The sequence below is a fragment of the Pinus tabuliformis genome, chromosome 5_2 (genome assembly GCF_031772625.1).
Source record: "Pinus tabuliformis cultivar Carrire ecotype Pingquan chromosome 5_2, CPIR1, whole genome shotgun sequence".
Taxonomy (NCBI): Eukaryota; Viridiplantae; Streptophyta; class Pinopsida; order Pinales; family Pinaceae; genus Pinus; species Pinus tabuliformis.
The window spans coordinates 758,216,766-758,236,510 of NC_142306.1; the positions used below are offsets into that span (position 1 = coordinate 758,216,766).

Sequence of the window (19,745 nt, forward strand, 5' to 3'; positions counted from 1 at the left end):
GGTTTAATGAAGGTAAGCATACGTTTTTTTTTGTTTCCTCTGCTCGTCTTTTATAGTCTAGATTCTAGCTTTGACTGATTAATAACTTTAAATTATTATTATAATATAATTACAAAACATCAAATATTAAGCCTTCATATAAATCATATATTAATTATTAATCAATAAAACAACTTTTATTGTACAAACATCATTGATATTGCAATATTTATAAAGTTAATTAATAAATATTCTAATTTTTGCATGAGTTTTTAATTGGTCTCAAAAAACATTTTATAATTCAGAATAAGAAATTTGTGTAATTTTTTTCATACTCAACATGAGTTAATAAATAGCATTAAAAAAAGTAATAATATTTCTTTTTTATTTTTATCTTTTAATATTGATCATAATTAAAATATTTTAATTTCTACTTTAACTAAAATAATTTCATATTACCCTTATATAAAGAAAATTTCCAATATAAATATGTTTAATATCAAATTAATGATGATGATGTTTAACGTCCGCTGAGACCAAACAATGGTCTATCGTACCTCAAGAAACAAATTATTTATTTTGATTTAAGATTTTATTCCTATGCTCAAAAAGCTTGGAGAGAAGCCTCCCGAGGTCACTATAATTTTGACATTGTAAAAGGCTAGAAAGGTCAGTATTGTAACAAAGATTGTGAAACTGAGATCTAATGTGATTGTACGCGGGGCACTCTAAGAGGAAGTGGTTTTCATCCTCGATGTTCCTATTCTCACATATATGGCAGATCCTTTCCATCCATGGTGTTTTAGGAACTGCCCAACGACCTGTTTCACTATGGAGCTCATGAGAATTCGTTCTAATCTTTGCTATATTAATTTTCTTCTTTGAGCTAGTTAAAATAGAGATACTTTTGATCTTCTAGGGTAGGGTTGATGATCTTCTTATAATAACTTAATTTTCTTTTAGCCGCTAAATCTTTCTCACACCACATTTTTTCTTTGAACTTAGAAGTAACAATATCTTTAATATATAATATCTAATAATATCTAATATCTAAAAATAAAATCATAATAATTTTTTTATATATATCATAAATTAAATTTTTTAATATTTAAATTGAGTAAAACAATTTAATATCAAATTTTAATATACATAAAAAAATTATATTAAAATATTTTAATAATGAATTGATTAATAGAAAAAAATGTACAATTATTTTTATTAATAATCTTAAGATAAGAACAAAAACAAAACAAAACACTTCGCTCTTGATACAAAATTAAAATTAACCTAAATTTATTAAAATATCTCTAAAAATATAATAGTTTCTGACCCATAAATAAAGTTATGATATATCTTTATTGAAAAAATATCGTACCCATGAAAAAAACATATACTTGGGGATCAAAATAACAAGGTACACCAACACTGTCCCGACACGGTCCGCACACTGTCCCGACACTGTCCATAGGAAGAATGCTGAGATTTTTTTTTTTTTTATAGAGTTATTTTGCCATTAAAATATTTCTTTATTGATTAAAATAATTTAATATCATTTTTATTTTTAAAAGTAAAATGATTTCATTAGAGTGTGTTTTTGAATATGGAAAAATAATATAATTTTTTTTATAATGAAAGAAAGAAAGAAAGAAATTATTTTAACGTCCACGAGGCTAAAGATAGCCTATGGGACAGATTGCTTCTTCATCTGCTTGATGTATTCGGCCCTTTTTTTGTGAAGCTTCACAATAAATGCTCCCGTTTTCTCGACAAACCCCTCATTAAATAGATTATCCCAAGAGCTAGCTGCCAGCGTATCTGCATAACGACATTGAAAGGATATATATCCATGAGAGATGAATATGTTAAATGGGGATATCTAGAATGGTTGTTATATGCTATATAGATTTATATTTTTGTTTTAATTTTGCTTTATAACATTATTTTATTGGTTTTGGAATAAAGGAGGAATGATTTCTGAAAAATTATAATGAACATAAAATTAATAAATTATATATTCAATTTTAAAATGATTTGTTTTTATATTTAAAGTTTTTTATATGATTTTGAGACAATTTCTTCTTTAACTAAAGAAAATATTTAAATAATCTCCTTTTTGAAACAGTAAAAAAAAAGTTATAAATGAAGAAATTTAATCTCTCATAGTATTTGATATTTCAAGATTTAATATTTTTAAATCTAATTAATTTAGATATTTAAATGTTATTAAATAAATTTGTATATATTTATTATTTTTTTCCTTTAAATAATATTATGCGATAATATTTATGATTTATCAAGTGCCACTGTTTTAAATATAATAAATTAAATTAAAAAAAATCATTTTAAATTAATTATTAAAATTTACAAATATATAAATAAAATTATATATATTTTATATATTTCTTCGATTTATTTTTTATTTAATTAAAATTGTATTTCTTTCAAATATATTAAAATAGGATAACAATTATCAAATAAATTACAAGTAGAGACTGAAAAAGTGATAAGAAAATGTGCATTGTTTCTCATGGTAAACATTTAAGTTATGTTAGGATTAATCTTATTTTTTTTCATTATATATATACATATATAAATTATGTGAGAGATGTATTTTCCTTATAGAAGTGGGCGATTACCCTATGGAGAGGTTAGCTATGACTAGGCTTCTGTTGTACAAGCACAAACTCAATAACATGGGAGGCTATAGACTTCATAAACTAGCTTTAAATTCTAGCCAAAACCACCTAAGGCTCAAGCGAGGGTGGTATGAAGACACCAAGGCCTGGTTAAACCATTGGGAGATCGACGAGAATGTTGCATTGCTTGGGAGATCGACAAGAATGTTGCATTGCAAAACATTAATAACATTAAAAATATTATTACTTCTAAGTTCAAAAAAAAAATGTGGTGTGAGAAAGATTTAGGAGCTAAAAGAAAATTAAGATATTATAAGGAGGTCATCAACCCCACCCTAGAAGATCAAAAGTATCTTTCTGTTTTAACGAACTCTCATGAGCTCCATAGTGAAACGGGTGGTTGGACAGTTTCTAAAACACCATGGATGGAAAGGTCTGTCATCTCTGTGAGAATAAGAACATCGAGAATGAAAATCACTTCCTCTTAGAGTGCCCCGCTTGCAATCACATTAGATCTCAGTTTCAAAATTTCTATTGCAACACTGACCTTCCTAGCCTTTTACGATGTCAAAATCATAGTGAACTCGGAAGGCTTCTCTCCAAGCTTTTTGAGCATAGGAATAAAATCTTAAATCAAACTAAATAATTCGTTCCTTTAGGATCCACCACCACCACCACCTCCACCACCACCACCTCCACCTCCACCTTTGAATAGATTTGAAAAAAATTATGGAATGAAATTTAATAAAAAAATATATTCTTAATTGTATATTTAATTTTGATTATTTTTTTTATAACTAAAAACATTTCATTTAATTAAACAATTTTTTAATTATTTTATTTATATACATATAACTTTTAAAAACAAAAAAAATACTCTAAACTTTAAAAAGTTAAAATAACACACAATTGAAAAATAAAATGTAAAATTAGCAGAAGAAACCCTTAGTCTAAGAAGTTCACACTGTAATTATATATTATGATATAACCATGCAATTTAATCAACTACATAAATATAATACAACCATGCAATTTAATCAAATATTTAACTTATCTGGCTGTCTAGTCATTTATATAAAAAGAAAAGCCTTGTCCACGAGACTTTTTGGAGTTTTTGACTCTGCCTGCAGAACTTTTGGAGTTTTTTTGGTTGCTATTTAACGGTTTCTATTACAGCAAAAGAAATGTAACGACGACTCCAACGATTCTCACATCCCACAGGATGATATAAAGGCTTTCAGCGGTGTCAGCCTATCCTCTAACTTAGTGCTCAAGAAAGCCCCTGTTGTGTAAGCTGGCCACTGCATCTGCTAAGCACTGGTTCATAGGCGTAAACGAAAGGCCCAGATCCTTCAGCTTTTCATTGGAGAACTTGTATGGCTGTTTTCTTGGATTTTTCTCGTCTGAGCACCTGCGCGCATGAAGTTGCAAGCTTCATTTATCTTCTATGTTTCTAAATATAACACAGTTTGACAGAACCCAAAGTGAAATATGTTTTATGTGAGAGTTGAGTGTGTGTACGTACTTGGTAGGGTGGGAACAGCGAGGGCACTCTCTGGCCAACATGTGGACCAGGTCTGCTCGATGGAGGTTGCATTCTGCGCACAGATATCTTTGCCCACTGGCTGAGGGCGTTTCATAAACTAAAATGTGAGCCTTTGCCACGTCCCTCACGTCTACATATACCTGTGTTAAGTTTGCATACGTCTTAGCAGATCCTGATCATCATCCAGATTTATGAATATCAATTAAATCATTAAAAACCATCTGTGCATATTACGAACGAACTGACTATAACATATAAATAAATTTTAAGCAATACCCACCTGACAAGTATTTCATAATATGAGCAGTGCTGGGGTTCATGGCGTTCTGCAACAAGGGACCTAAAACCAGGCCTGGATTAATCACCACAAGCTCTAAATTCCTTCTCTCGGAAATCTCCCATGCGGATTTCTCTGCCAATGTTTTTGCATAGCAATACCAATTCTGTAATGCATGAGAGAGGCCAATTAGTAAGCCGATTCAACCTCTATATGTAATAATTGATAAGTTAATTAATACCTTGGTCTGTATGCAGTAGTCCAAATCGCTCCAGCAGTCATCATTGACTATAGCAAGTGGTTCTCTGTGAGGATCCATGTAAACTGCACCGATAGAAGACGTAAAGACAACGCGCTTGACCCCTGTTTCTGCGCAAGCCTCCATCACATTCCTCGTCCCTTCCGTCGCCGGCCCTATAACTTTCTCCTGCTTTCATTAATTATAAAACAATGATCAACAATATCTAATGGTATCAGAATCGTTTCAGCTGAAACCAAGGGCATGGAATTGGAATTATGACGAGAATTGAAAGAAGAGACGAAGTAATTACAGGGTCGTCGTTGATAACGGCAGCCATGTGAAAGACACCATGGCAACCTCGAATAACTGTAAGCAAGCTCTGGTAATCAAGAATATCAGCTCTGACCAGCTGAAGCCTCTCCTTTGCTCCTTCCAACTCTCTCAAATGCTCATATTTCCTCCCATCATCTACGCTCATGTCAAATCTCTTCAGAAACTCTACTTCCAGATATGATGTAAGAATATATCTACATACATGTTCCATGCAAAAACAAATAATATAATTAAATCATGCGATGTGGTAGGAAAACTGGTAATTAGTGGATATACCAGCTGGGTTGGTGCGAACTGCTCCTCTGACAATATAGCCCTTGGTGAGGAGAAACTTGATAAGCCACGATGCAATGAAACCACCTGCCCCAGTCACGCAAACTATTTCATCTCCTTTCTCGTTCTCATTCGGCTTCATTTCATCTGATATCATGGTTTGTGTCAGAAGCTGAAGTCCGAAACTCAGAGATGAATCAGATAACTAGAACGATGAATCGTGGAAATGAAATGGAGATGTACCCTTTTTAACGCTTCCTGGAGGGGTAAGCGAAAGAAAATTTCGGTAGGCCACATCTACGCAGGAATAGCCATGAAATTTCAGCCGTCCGTGGATATACTTGACAATACGCGAATATACTTGACAAATTGATGAGAGCATTTGTCAGGCAGTCTCTAATGACGTGACTCGTGAATCGCCGGGTTCTTAAGATTTTTTGGGTTGATTTCGTTGGCGAATATACTCGGCAAATTCATGAGAGCATTTGTCAGGCAGTACTCTAATGACGTGACTCGTGAATCGCCGGGGTTCTTAAGAATTTTTTGGGTTGATTTAGTTGGAAATTTGATAAGAAAACTAGAAAAATTAGCCTCAGTGTAGCTATTATGTTTTTTTCGGCAACCCTTATCCCGATTGCAGATTGATATTCATTATCGGGATTGTTTATCTCGAAAACTTTTGCAACAAGAAGCTTGTGTTATGTGTGACATCTGTCGTTGTCTCAGCACCGTCTAGCCAACAGCTTCAGGGATGGAATTAAGTTTCTATGAAATGGGAATCTCAATGCATATGCTACTATCCACTTGGAAAAATAACCATATATATATATACATATTTGAAAAAAATAACCATATATATATACATATTGATATTGATATTGACTGGATTAAAGAAGTTATAAGTGGGTGAGTATGAAATATTGACTTTCAATATGTGATTAAGATATAGTAAAGTTCATGACTATAATAATAATAATAGTTGTAACAATTTTTAAGTTTCGTTAATTATATATATATAATTGATTTGATATTTTATTTTATATTAATATATTATTATGTTATAAATTAAACTAATTATTTGTTATTAAATATAGAGAAATGAATATCTATTTTAATATTTGAATTTTAAATTGTTTAATTATAATTTTTTAATAATATATAATTAGTTATTATTTATAATTGTCTTTACCAAAAATGTTATTCCAGTTGTTTATCTAGTACAAGTTAATATATTTAAAAAAAAGTGTAATTCAATAAATTTTATTTTATAAAGATTATTTTGAACTTTAAATATTTTCATTATAACCATTGACTTATATAAAAAATTGAAAATTTGTTTAAATAAATTATAAATTGAAAATTCGTTTAAATAAATTATAAATATTATATAATTATTTCTAGTTAATAATTAAATTATATGTTTTTAATTTCTTGAAAATTTAGGATTTAAAAATTAGGTAAATTTATTATAAATTAATGATAACTATTATTAAAGTAATAATCTACAAATAAATTACTAGTAATATGAAATTTTAAAAAATAAAAGATTAATTATAGAGTTTTTGAATTATTATATATAAAAATGAAAGTAAAAAATTATGGTATTATTATAATAATATTAAGAAGAGTGAAACGATAATTTGGATGTATAATGATAATGACTATGATGATTAATGCCCACTAAGGCTTATATAGTCTATCAGACCTTAAGAAGGTAATAGCTTAAATATGACTCTTTAACGTTTTATTTACATGCTTAAAAAGAAGTGAGAGAAGGGTTCCCAAATCACCATATATTTTATGAGTTAAAATGTTAAGAAGGTTGTTAAAGATAAATAGTTGTAGTGGTAGCTAGCGGGTTTAATTCCCCCTCCATCTGAATTCTAATTTTTGAAGACATGTTAGATTGTGTGGAAAAAAATTGAATAAGTTGAAATCTGTGACTAGTAATTCCTATAAGTTTGAATGGGATTGAATGTGAGTATAAGGTGGACAATCTAAGAGAAAAAATTTTAATGTGACTATAAGATGGACAATCTAAGAGAAAGTGTTTTAATGTGAGTACAAGATTCAACCCTCAGGCGTGGTGGCAAACTCTTTCATGTGAATATAAGATGGAAAATCTAAGAGAAATTGTTTTTTATCTTCAACCCTCCTATTATTGGTGACAAAATCTTTCATCCCAAGGTCTTTTGATAAATCACCAATTCTTGCACAAGTGACAAACTCTTTCATCCCATGGTGTTTTGAGAATTCACCAATGCTTAATTTCACTATGAAGCTCATGAGAATTAGTTCTAATATTGGAAATGTTCATTTTCATCTTAACACTAGTCAAGACATAGAGATAATTTTGGTTTTCCAGATGGGGGTTGATCACCTCCTTATAATATTGCACTTTCCTTTTTTCCTTCTAACTCTTTATTTTCCCATGACTTCTCTTTAAATTTGGAAGAAATATTATTTTTTATATTATCTGAATTCTCCAAGAGGATCTCCTCTTTATTCCCCAATGGTCTAGCCAAGACTGGGCATCCTTATGCCACCCTCACTTCAGTCGAAGGTGGAGGTTTTGGCTAAAGTTAGAAGAAATTTTAAGAAACCCATTTTTTGTAGAATTTCCCACTGTAAATCACCTGATAATGCAATATACTAAAGCAAAATACCTGATCTACTTCTACAAACAAACTTGCAGAAGCTTAATCGATTTTGAGCAAGATCAATTAGAACACATATAACAGAGAATGAGAAATCAATCACACATGAACACAGAAGAATACTCTGGGGAAAGCCTCAGCTAAAAACCCTGATCTCTGTATTATCATACAAGTGGAAATATGTCTAGATTACACAAAGCTTTAGCTCACAAGCTATCCAGCTCTTAGTACAATCCCTCAATGCTACTCATAGACTGAATAGACACAACATATTCCTTCCTCCAATCCTCCAAGCCTCCTATTTCCTTGCGCGATTTCTCCTGGGGTCCAATGCTACCACTTGTGTGAATTCCCACATCACACACTCATCAAAACTCAGAAATAACTACGCAATCCTCAAGAAATGAATTCCTTCTGCATGCAAGAGATATCCTCATTGGAATATTCCTACAACTGATAGTACACTGTCCCATCATCTGATCTCAACTGGGTCTCTGATTGAACTGACATGCATGAGTTATTTATGAATGAATATTCAGTTATCTGAAGTGCAGTGGTTACATGCATGCATGCATTAATTAACTGAACTCACAATCAGTTCCACAAACTATTGGAACTAATCTTACTGGACTTAACTCAGTTAACTGAGCTAACTAATTACAACTCAAAGTACAACTCATCCTGATCTCCTTAATCAAGTGATAACTTCCTCAATCAAAGGGGAAACTGTTGCATGTCTTCACATAGACTTCATGTTTTATTTTCTACAACTAATTAACTGAAGATGAATTAATTAATATTTTACAAACAGCTGCTAAGATCAAATTCGATTTTTAATTCTCAATTTTAGTTTAAGGACTAACTAAAATTGGTATGTATCCCAAAATTCTATTTATGGCAGTGCTATTTTTAGCATTTCTTGTTGCTATTTTCAACACTCCCTCTCAACAAGAAAGGGATTATCAGTCACCCCAATCCTGTCTCTGTGGAACGAACTTACATTTTGACAATGTCTTAGTTAAAATATCTACATCATGTTCCTCGGTCGAAACATACAGCAACAACATGATCCTCTTCACCACACAATCTCGAAGATGATGATACCAGATATCAATTTTCTTGGACCTGTCATGAAATACTGGATTCTTAGAGAGTTTGATACAACTCAGATTACCGCAGTAGATCATAGTTGGATCCATCCTCTGACCAAACAATCCAACTAGAATCTTTTGCATCCAAATGGCCTCACATACTACCTAACTGGCAGCCATGTATTCAGCCTCTGCTGAGCTAAGTGCAACTGACCTCTGTTTCCTGCTGTACCAAGAAATTGCAGCTGAACCAAGGTTGAAGACTCATCTTGAAGTGTTCTTCCTGTCTGATGGACTCCCTGCCCAATCTGCATCTGTGAAGCCCTGAAGCTTCACTCCCTCTGTCCGTCTATACCATAATCCATATTGAGATGTGCCTCTAAGGTATCTTAGCACATGCTTTGCTGCCTTCCAAAACAGCTTGGTAGGCTTAACCATAGCTTGACTCAGCTGGTTCACCGCAAAGCACAAATCTGGTCATGTGTTCACTAGATACATCAATGTACCCACAAGCTGGCGATAAACAGTAGCAGCTACTACCTCACATGAAGTAGCATCCTCCTTCCTCCAGTTACCAGCAAGAGGAGTATGTATGAGCTTACACTTCTCCATGTGGAATCGCCTGAGTATCTCATTGGCATACCTGCCTTGAGACACAAACACTTCCCCATCTTTCTACCACACTTCCATGCCTAGAAAATAGTGCATAAGACCCATGTCTTTCATCTCGAACTCTCTTGCAAGGTCCTCCTTACAAGACTTGATCAACTGATCATCAACAATTAAAATCAGATCATCCACATAAAGAACAATGATCAATGGCTTACCTTCTACCATGATGTGGTAAAGGTTCGCATCTACTTCACTCTTGGTGAAGCCCAACCCAGTGAAATAGCTGTCCATCCTGGTGTACCAAGCACAAGGTGTTTGCTTCAGCCCATACAAAGCCCTCTTGAGTCAGGACACATGTGACTCATGATCGAAGGTCTCAAAACCTTCTGGCTGCTCAATGTACACCTCTTCCTCAATCTTCCCATTGAGGAACATAATCTTCGCATCCATCTGATGGATCTTCAAACCCATCTAAGCTGATAGTGCCAACATCAATCTGATAGATGAGTACCTTGCTACACGAGAAGAAGTCTCATCGTAGTTGATCCCCTCGACCTGTGAGAAACCACAAACAACAAACCTTGCCTTATGTTTCTCAACACTGCCATCAGCTGCCTACTTTACCTTGTAAAGCCATTGGGAACTCACTATTGACTTGTCCTCCGTCTTGGGACAACATCCCAAACACAGTTCCAAATGATGGAGTCGTAATCCTCCACCATTGCATCAACCCAAACTGGTTTCGGCACTGCTTCCTCAAAAGAAGAAGGTTCAGTCTCTACACACTCCCCTACTAGGGCCATGTAACCAGTGTACCACTCGAGTGACCTCCTTTGTCTGCGCTGAGAAGATGGTTGTCCCACATTCTCTCAAGCATCCATCATCAACCTGTCAGCTTCCCTTGAGCGTTTCTACCCATCTCTAGAAGATTCAGCATGAGTGGATGTCTCCACTCTCGGATCCTCTGCAAGCGGCTACTCCACATCAGTCTGAGGCTCCTCCTCCTTAGGAACTGAAAGTTCCTCCTCTCCATGCAACTTTGGCTCCCTCTCAAGTGATACTCGCATGGCTTTCGGCTCATTGAACTTCAGATCTCTACATACCACTGTCCTCTGACTGGTAGGCAAGAACACCCCATAGTTGTGGGGTGTATAAGTGTACCCCACAAGTATCCCCAACTCAGCTGTTGGATATAGCTTCTTCCGGCATCTTTAGTCACATGGCAATAAACCGATGATCCAAAGATACTGAAGTGACTCACATCTGGTCGCTTCCCGAAAAAGGCTTCCATTGGTGTCTTCATCCCAGTATATGATGCGGGCTTCTGTTCTACAAGTATACTGTTGTATTACATGCCTCAGTACACAAATGAAGTGGTAGGCTTTGGTCATGCAACATCGCTCGAGCTGCTCCGACAATCGATCTATTCTTCCTTTCAGCCACACCATTCTGCTGTGGGTTATGGGGTGTCTTCAACTCCTGTTTAATTCCTTCTGCTGTGCAAAAGTCCTTAAACTTTTGGGAGACATACTCTCCACCATTGTTGCTACGCAAAGACCTTATTTTATTTCCAGATTCTTTCTCTGCCAAGGCTTTAAACTCACAAAACCTCGAGAAGGTTTGATCCTTCTTCTGCATAAAGTATGTCCAATATCTACGAGAAAATTCATCAATAAAAATAACATAGTACTTTTGTTTAGTGATGGATGTTGTAGAGAATGGTCCACACACATCTATGTGAACTCGCTCCAGGATTGTTCCAGCTCTACTGTCTCGATCCTAAAAGGAATATTTCACATACTTACCTAAGGTACAACCTTTGCATGTATCTGTCTGCTCTAGTTTTCCCTTGGGAAGTCCAGTAGAAACCTGCTACATGATCTTCAAGGCCCCATGGTGCAAGTTGCCCAATCTTCTATGCCATAGCTCGCAAACATCTTGGCTCTGCACCAACTCTGCTTTGGAACTCAATGCAGCACAGTCATCTACCTCCAACTTGTAGAGATTCTTTACTAGAATCCCAATCCTCTTCATCTATCCAATGCCAATATGCCTCAGGAATACCTTTCCTTTACTAAAAACTACATCATAGCCTTTGTCTTCCAGCATAGCGACAAACACAAGATTCTTCTTCAGACCCGGTACATAATTTACATCCGTCAAGGTGATAGGAGCTCCATGCTCCCTTTGAAACACAACCGTACCTTCACCTGAAACATAGTACTTTCCATCATCGCCCATCTCAATCCGCATCTGGAGATCCTTCTCCTCCAAGGTATTGAAAATATTCTTGTCGCCGGTCATGTGGAATGAAGCTCCACTATCCAGGTACAAAACACATCCCACCATCAATGAAAACATGCATGCGATGAGCAATAAATCCAATTCGAACTGTGAGGCTAATGCCTCACCATTTGATCCCTTCGAGGATCCCTTCTTGGATTTCTTCTGTGGACAATTCGTAGCATAATGACCCACCTCATGACAATGAAAGCATCTCACTTTTGATTTGTCAAACTTCTTCCCACCATGGGAAGAACTGGATTTGGAATGGGACACCTTCCCTTTCCCTTTCCTCGCCTTACTTACTAAGGCTAGATTTTCTTCATCATCTTGCTTTGATGAAGATCCATCTCTGGTGCTTCTTCTTATCTCCTCCTGCATCAGATCCGACCAAAGTCGTTCCCAATCTAGCAGTTTCTCTCTTCCATTTATCGAATCTTGGTAGCTATGCCAGCTCTTAGGAAGATCGAGGAGAGCAAGACTCACCATGTCATCATCGGTTGCCATGATCCCTACACTTCCAAGCTCATCCCTGCAGGTGGTGAGCTTTTTCAGATATGTAGATATCGTGTCGCCCTGTTTACACTTGATTTCCGAAGCTTGTCTACTGCCAGCTTCCTCTGATCACTGCTGTTCTGATATAGATCCTTCAATGTTTTCCACATTGAAAATGGTGTCTCCTTCCCATGGACACTTGAGACTATGTGGTCTCGAACTCCCTCCAAAAGGATTCTCCTCGCTCTAGCCACACATTTCTTCCATTTCGCTAATTCTTGGACATTAGCTGTTGTTGGCTTGTTGACTTCTTGATCAATGAATTCCTTTAGACTGTTGTCCTCTAATATCGCTTCCATGCAATATTTCTAGGCTATATAATTTGAGCTACCATCAAGGGCATACTCGAGTCTCAAGCTGTTGAATGCCATTGGTGAAATTTGAGATGTGATAAGAATTCAAATTCTATAATCAGGAACTTCAAACTTCGAACTTCTCCCTTCTTTGTATACTGTTCTTCGATTTGATCACCTTTGCTCTAATACCATGTAGAATTTCCCACTGTAGATCACCTGATAATGCAACATAATAAAGCAAAATACTTAATCTACTTCTACAAACAAACTTGCGGAAGCTTAATTGATTTTGAGCAAGATCAATTGAACATATATAATAGAGAATGATAAATCAATCACACATGAACACAGAAGAATACTCTGGGGAAAGCCTCAGCTAAAAACCCCAATCTTTGTATTATCATACAAGTGGAAATATGTCCGATTACACAAAGCTTTAGCTCACAAGCTATCCAGCTCTCAGTACAATCCCTCAATGCTGCTCATAGACTGAATAGACACAACATATGCCTTCCTCCAATCCTCCAAGCCTCCTATTTCCTTGCGCAGTTTCTCTTGGGGTCCAATGCTGCCACCTATGTGAATTCCCACATCACACACTCATCAAAACTCAGAAATAACTACGCAATCCTCAAGGAATGAATTCCTTCTGCATGCAAGAGATATCCTCAATGGAATATTTCTGCAACTGATAGTACACTGTCCCATCATCTGATCTCAACTGGGTCTCTAACTGAACTAACATGCATGAGTTATTTATGAGAGATTATTCAGTTATCTGAAGTGCAGTAGTTACATGCATGCATGCATTAACTAACTGAACTTAAAATCAGTTCCACAAACTGTTGGAACTAATCTAACTGGACCTAACTCAGTTAAATGAGCTAACTAATTACAACTCAAAGTACAACTCATCTTGATCTCCTTAATCGAGGGATGGCTTCCTCAATCAAAGGGGAAACTATTGCATGTCTTCACATAGACTTCATGTTTGATTTTCTACAACTAATTAACTCAAGATGAATTAATTAATTATCTTACAAACAACTGCTAAGCTCACATTCGAATTTTAATTCTCAATTTTATTTTAGGGACTAACTAAAATTGGAATGTATCCCAAAATGCTATTTATAACAGTGCTATTTTTAGCACTTCTTTTTTTAGCATTTCTTGTTGTTATTTTCAACATTTGCATCCATATTGTATAACTTCTTCTTATATATAAGACACCTAGTGATTAAATAAAGTATTGATGCAAAATTAAAAGAGGAAAATAAATTATTTATAAAGTGAACGAGTACCTTTTTATTTATCTCTTGTTATAAATTCTGACTTGGTAATGTTCTTTTAATATTTTCCAATGATTATGATTTACATGTTTTCATGATACATTTGGTAAAGCATAATTGTTAATGTTTTTGTGTTTTATTGTTATTTTCATTTAATTAATAATATGTTTAAATGAGATTTATTTTATTTCTATTTTTATTTTATTGGTAATGTCTTTATATGATATTTGTTAAGATATAATTTAGTGTAATGGCTTTAACAACATTTTAAAGTTATAGAATTGCATATTCCACAATTCGGAAGAATGATTAAAATGAATTCAAATATTCTATAACAAGTTAAAAAAAAGTAAGACATGCAACAAGTTAATATGTAAGAAGTTAATGTTTTCATTTGAAATTTTTGGGAAACATTTTACATTAATCTTTATTGTGATTTATATTTTTGTTTAAATATTAATTTTACTATTATCGACTAAGTTATGATGAGGATAATTTGGTTAATATTGATAAATGTGTATAACCATTAAAAAACAAAAGTAAATTGAAATTATATGACTTCATGAATATGAGTAATTTTATGTGAATATAAAGGTTTATTATTATATTTTAGACACAATGAGGTTTATGTAGTTAATTAATGGGGGATAAAGGAATTTGGAACCTTATTTAGTGCTACAAGGGCAATGGAACATAGATACGACCAATAAATAGTTGTAATGTGTGGGAAAATAAATTTTAGCAAATATTTTATGTATTATTTTTCTTTTATACTTGTCCTCATAATAGAATCTTTTTATATGATTAATGACAGTAACAACTTGGCAATCGTGGCCAATATTAACAACTATATTCTAACAATTATTTCCTTATATTAAAATATTATTTATTCAATCAAATCTAATTGTTATATTATAATGACTAAATTTTTTCTATTCATCTATTTAATTGAATGCCAATATATGGTTCTTTATCTTGTATTGGAGATAAACCACACTAGTTGGTTCGAAACGCGCCGACATAACTCTGATGATGTGATTTTTATCGAACATTTTCTTACTTTTCATGATCATGGCAGAGTTTAAAAATACAATTCGAGTTGATATGAATGATGGGTTGAAATATAAAATGGATTCAAGATGGTTGTTGGTCCTAACTCCTAATTAATGGTTATTGTATTTTCTTGCTTTGGGTAAGTTGCATTTTGAAGATAGGAGGAATGGAGATAAAAGCCTAACTATGGACATTAAGAAAAGGACATCAAAGATGATGTAACATACAATCACATAATATGTTAAACTAATCGATGTAACATGTGGTAGTAAAGAAGACACTAGTCGTTCAAGCAACATGTGGAGATGATCAGAAAATTATCGTGGATATTCCATTGGAAGAATTCATCATAATAGATCTAAGAAATATTGAATTTTTTTGCTGCGAATATTAATTCTTTTTAGATCTCAGATTCTTTATTTATTGTTTGTATGCTTAAATATAAATTATCTGAAATTTAAGAAATATAGAGTGAAAATAAATACACACAATAACCAAAATAAGCACATTTTTTCCCTTGGGAAATCCTTATGGGAAAAACCTAGCTAGAAGGTGAGGTTGATTTGATCTCTATTCTCTAGTATGGAAAAATGTGTAGATACAAAGAAAGAGGTACTCTCTATAGAGTTACCTAAGACTTATGGCTTATAAAGTTGCTACAAAATCTCAAGCCCTTTTTTATTCTCTCTAACATCCCACTCCCAATTTATTTTCTCAAATATGGAAGATAATATAATAACATGAAATGTAACCCCTACTCCTCCTAGTGGCCTAGTATTTAACATAACCCAATAGCTAACTATATGAAAGGTTTGACTCCCTCAAACCTCAACTAGAGTTACGATTTTGGACCTTCTAGAGTCTTTTTTAAATTCCACACATGGCTAGCCCCATATGCATGAGTAACAGGGATTAACGTGGCATTGACTTGTACCATGGTGGTCAGTATGGTATATCAACTTGCGAGAGGCATAAATTTTGCATACTTCAAGTACCAGATGGTATTGCACAAACAATATTTTTTTTACCACAGACAAAATTGTTTAATGCCTCAAAATGGCTTTGGAAGAATTCATACATAAATTTTTCAAATTAGGACCCATTGATAAAAAAGACCGTACAAGTTGATTCATTTAATTCTTCCACTCTGAAATAATTGAGATAGATGAAGAACAATATAATAATTCAATCTGAAATAAGAGAAATTATAAATGAGAAATAGTATCGCAATTCCCTAAATTACATATGAATGAAGTCAAAATTGGAACAAACTTACCCCTCAAAGAATACAAACCTATGAGAAGATAGAAAAATAAGTATAAAGAAATGGGGTTTTAAGAAATGAATGATGATAACCTATTGCAGTGCTCATAACCATGACAAATCTAGAATGATGAGATAAACATAAAAGAGTAATATATAGATATATAAAGTTAAATATGTCGAAGTTTCTCAAACAAGTGTAAGAAATCAACCAAAACATGATGGAGACTTTTGTAAATAGGGAATAGTCATGATGAAATAACTTAGCACTCTATTTTTATGTTGTAAATAAGCATGTGGCAAGTGGTTCTAGAATCACGTATGTCATAAAAGAAAGAAACTATGTAAACTAATGAGAAAACACTTAGCGTGAAGTGTATGAAGGAATGTTGTGAGAAGTTCTATAATGAAAGTTTGAGAAGGACTATGCCCAATTGACAAAACTAGTGAGAATCAACTAAGGGAACTTGCACAAGAATGATTACCCTAGAATTGGAGGAGGGGATATCTGAGGAAAACATGCCCACAATAATGTGTGCTCGTTCTTAGGAGTTCACACATTTTCCTTTTTGTCTAGGCTCTGTAAGGCCCAAGCTACCAACTAGGACCCCAACGAGGCTACCTGATTAGCATCGCTCAAAAGTGTGTGTGCATAATTAGGAAATATAATTATGCAATTTGAAAACCTTAGTCTTATCCACTATGAAAAATTAGCTTTGTGGAATTTGAAAACCCTACCAATGTGGAATGTGGAAACTCCAACATAGTGAGTTCAAATTTGAGTGGATAATTAGAAAATGTGAGTAAACACACCATATTGACCATGCATCACAAGTTGGCGATGTTTTTGGATGTATATTGAAGTGAAATTTGAAGACATTACTTTTTTGCAATTTGAAAACATTGCTTTTATGGAATTTGAAAACCCCCGTATTGTGGAATTTGATTGAATGGAATCATATCGATGTAATTTTTGTTTATATCATTATGACTAATTTATTTCCAACACTCTCTATCTCTCTATTCCCATTTAGACATTTTCTGGTCTCTCTCTCTATTTAAATTTCCCTCCCTCTCAATTTGTAACGAGCACTTCATCGAATCTCATTGAAGAAATTTTATGAGATTTCTTATCATTGGGATCTCTAACCAATAGAAAATAAGACCGACAAGAACTATCACCATAGTAACTATGACATACAAGAACTATGAACTTGAGATCTTTAACCCTTAGGAAATATGACGCATAGTAACTATGACCTCGAGAATTTTGACCCTCATGAACTATGAACTCAGAAATCATTCCTTTGTTGTTCATAGTTCCCTTGTCAATTAGGAACTATGACATTATTTTACAATAATCATGACCATAAATTTGTCTTTATTTTTTATTTGTTGATATCACACATAGCACATGAGAAACAACATTTGTATACCAAGAATAAAAATAGAAAATAGAAAATTTAAAATATTATCTTAATAAAAAAAAATTAAATGACATATTCAAAGAATATATCTCAAATCATTTACAACTAAAAGTAACCTTATTGACATAATGGAACAATGAGCTTATCCTAAGACACATTTTATTAATAAAGTATTCCACACAATGTGAATGTATTAACCAACCATTCACATAGCCAAATCAAATATCACAATACTTAATTGAAAATATTTAAGAGGAAAATAATCTATGGCCATAGTTAATATAACACTTGAAACAATATATTAGTACAAAAGAAAAATTGTACATAAATGATTCCCCCCCAACCTCCCATATATTATCCCTTCACTCTTTTTAAATAGAGATCGTGAATCAATTCTGATTTAATCTATGAAATAATAGTTATTAGTATCAAGTAAGATATAAATGTCTAGAACATATAAGAATTGTATATTTACAAATGATATTAATCAAATAAACTTTAACCTAAAATATCTTAAAATAAATCTATATTTCCAAAACATATTTATTTTAGTATTTCTTATTTTATTAATATTTTCGTAATAATTTAGTAAACAATGATAGGCATCAATGTGATCAACATCAAAACACTTACTTTATAGTAAATCTCACATTGCCTAAATTTAAATCATAAAAATTAACTAAATTATTGTTGGACACCTAATCCTCAATGGGTTAGTGTGGAAGCCGAATAGACAAAAAGAAGTCCAAGAGACCTTGGGATGTGAAATCCAATGGTCAAACCATGTACTATAAATGTATATCTCTTGTTAATAAAAATCATACTCTCATGTTTTATCTTTCATATTCTAGTGCTGCCCATGTGTGTGTAACATGGTATCAGAGCAGGCGTATTCCTGCCCCGCATAATTAATTTGAGCCATTTTTTTTATGGTCTTTCTGTGTAGGTTATTTCTGCCATGACTTCTGCATTTCATGAATGTTTTCTCAGCTAAATTTTAGGTGCAACCTGTCAGTTCTGCTACTATCCATCAAACCTTCCCACTTTTCTCTGCCCATGAATCAGAAGAATTATTATTGTGTCATCGTATCACCCATCAAGCCAGCAAACATTCCTCTCTCTGTCAGTGAAATTGCAGCAAATGCTCTTTTGGTCAGAGCACAGGTCTCAAATTAGTTTTATATAATGTAACTCCTCTGACATTTCAAATTCCCCAACAGACTATGTACAATGTTTCTTTCCCAAATTTAGTTTCTTTCTGCACAACTTGAACGTTTTATTTCTGGTTCATAGCTGGTTCATAACTGCTCCTAATTCATAAACACCCGCTCTTCCTGAAAATAGAGTTTCCTTGCAAAGAACCATATGCGGTACATTATTACTGCTTATCTGCGCCTACCTTAACAGTCTATCAATGCCGCACCGAATTTCTCTATAAATAGTCCGTGAGTGAGCCATTTTTGGCATACTTGAATACCAAATATGAACGGCTTTCCGTCACACAGAACCCCGAGAGGTGCACCACATTGAAATGCTTCAGTTTTTGAAGAAACCCAATTTGCTGAGAGATGTTGCCTTGAATCTGCTTCACGGCCACCGGGGTTTTGTCGATTACACTGCGGTAGACAGAACCAATGATTCAAATCCTCATTCACGCACGCCCTGGCTAGCTCTGCCATAGCGAAAGCCACATCAAACGGATACTCATCCTTCAATGCCGGATCCATGAAACCCTTGAGCTTATGCTTGGGATGTCGTTGCTCTGCTCGCGTTATCTATGGGATTCTGAAACCCATAATCACACTTGTTGACGTGACTTGCAGGAATAACCATCTTTGCTACCTTAGAAGTAGCTGATGCAACAATGGGACCTTCAAGAGCAAGACTGGTCAAACTCTTGTTCTGTTCCATTACTCCAGGGGTTGGTAGAGGCC

At 33.9% G+C, this 19,745-nt stretch overlaps 1 protein-coding gene across 1 annotated transcript; it reads right to left on the bottom strand.

The window, feature by feature from the left end:
• Nucleotides 1-3,878: 3,878 nt before the first annotated feature.
• On the bottom strand, nt 3,879-19,538 carry LOC149161490 (cinnamoyl-CoA reductase 1-like). Its single transcript, XM_089434898.1, has 7 exons — nt 19,281-19,538; nt 5,289-5,457; nt 4,990-5,177; nt 4,680-4,865; nt 4,442-4,604; nt 4,141-4,333; nt 3,879-4,026 (listed from the first exon to the last, which is right to left on the bottom strand). The coding sequence occupies exons 1-7, from the start codon at nt 19,536-19,538 to the stop codon at nt 3,879-3,881; spliced, it is 1,305 nt and encodes a 434-aa protein (XP_089291024.1).
• Between the last annotated feature and the right edge of the window lie 207 nt (nt 19,539-19,745).

Excerpts from the sequence above, each read along its gene's own strand:
- LOC149161490 (XM_089434898.1), bottom strand. The coding sequence starts at position 19,538 with ATGGATCCGGCATTGAAGGATGAGTATCCGTTTGATGTGGCTTTCGCT. Across the intron at positions 5,458-19,280 it reads CGTTCATATTTGGTATTCAA|CTTCTGACACAAACCATGAT; the intron begins GTATGCCAAAAA and ends TTCGGACTTCAG. Across the intron at positions 5,178-5,288 it reads AGTTCGCACCAACCCAGCTG|AGTTTCTGAAGAGATTTGAC; the intron begins GTATATCCACTA and ends ATCTGGAAGTAG.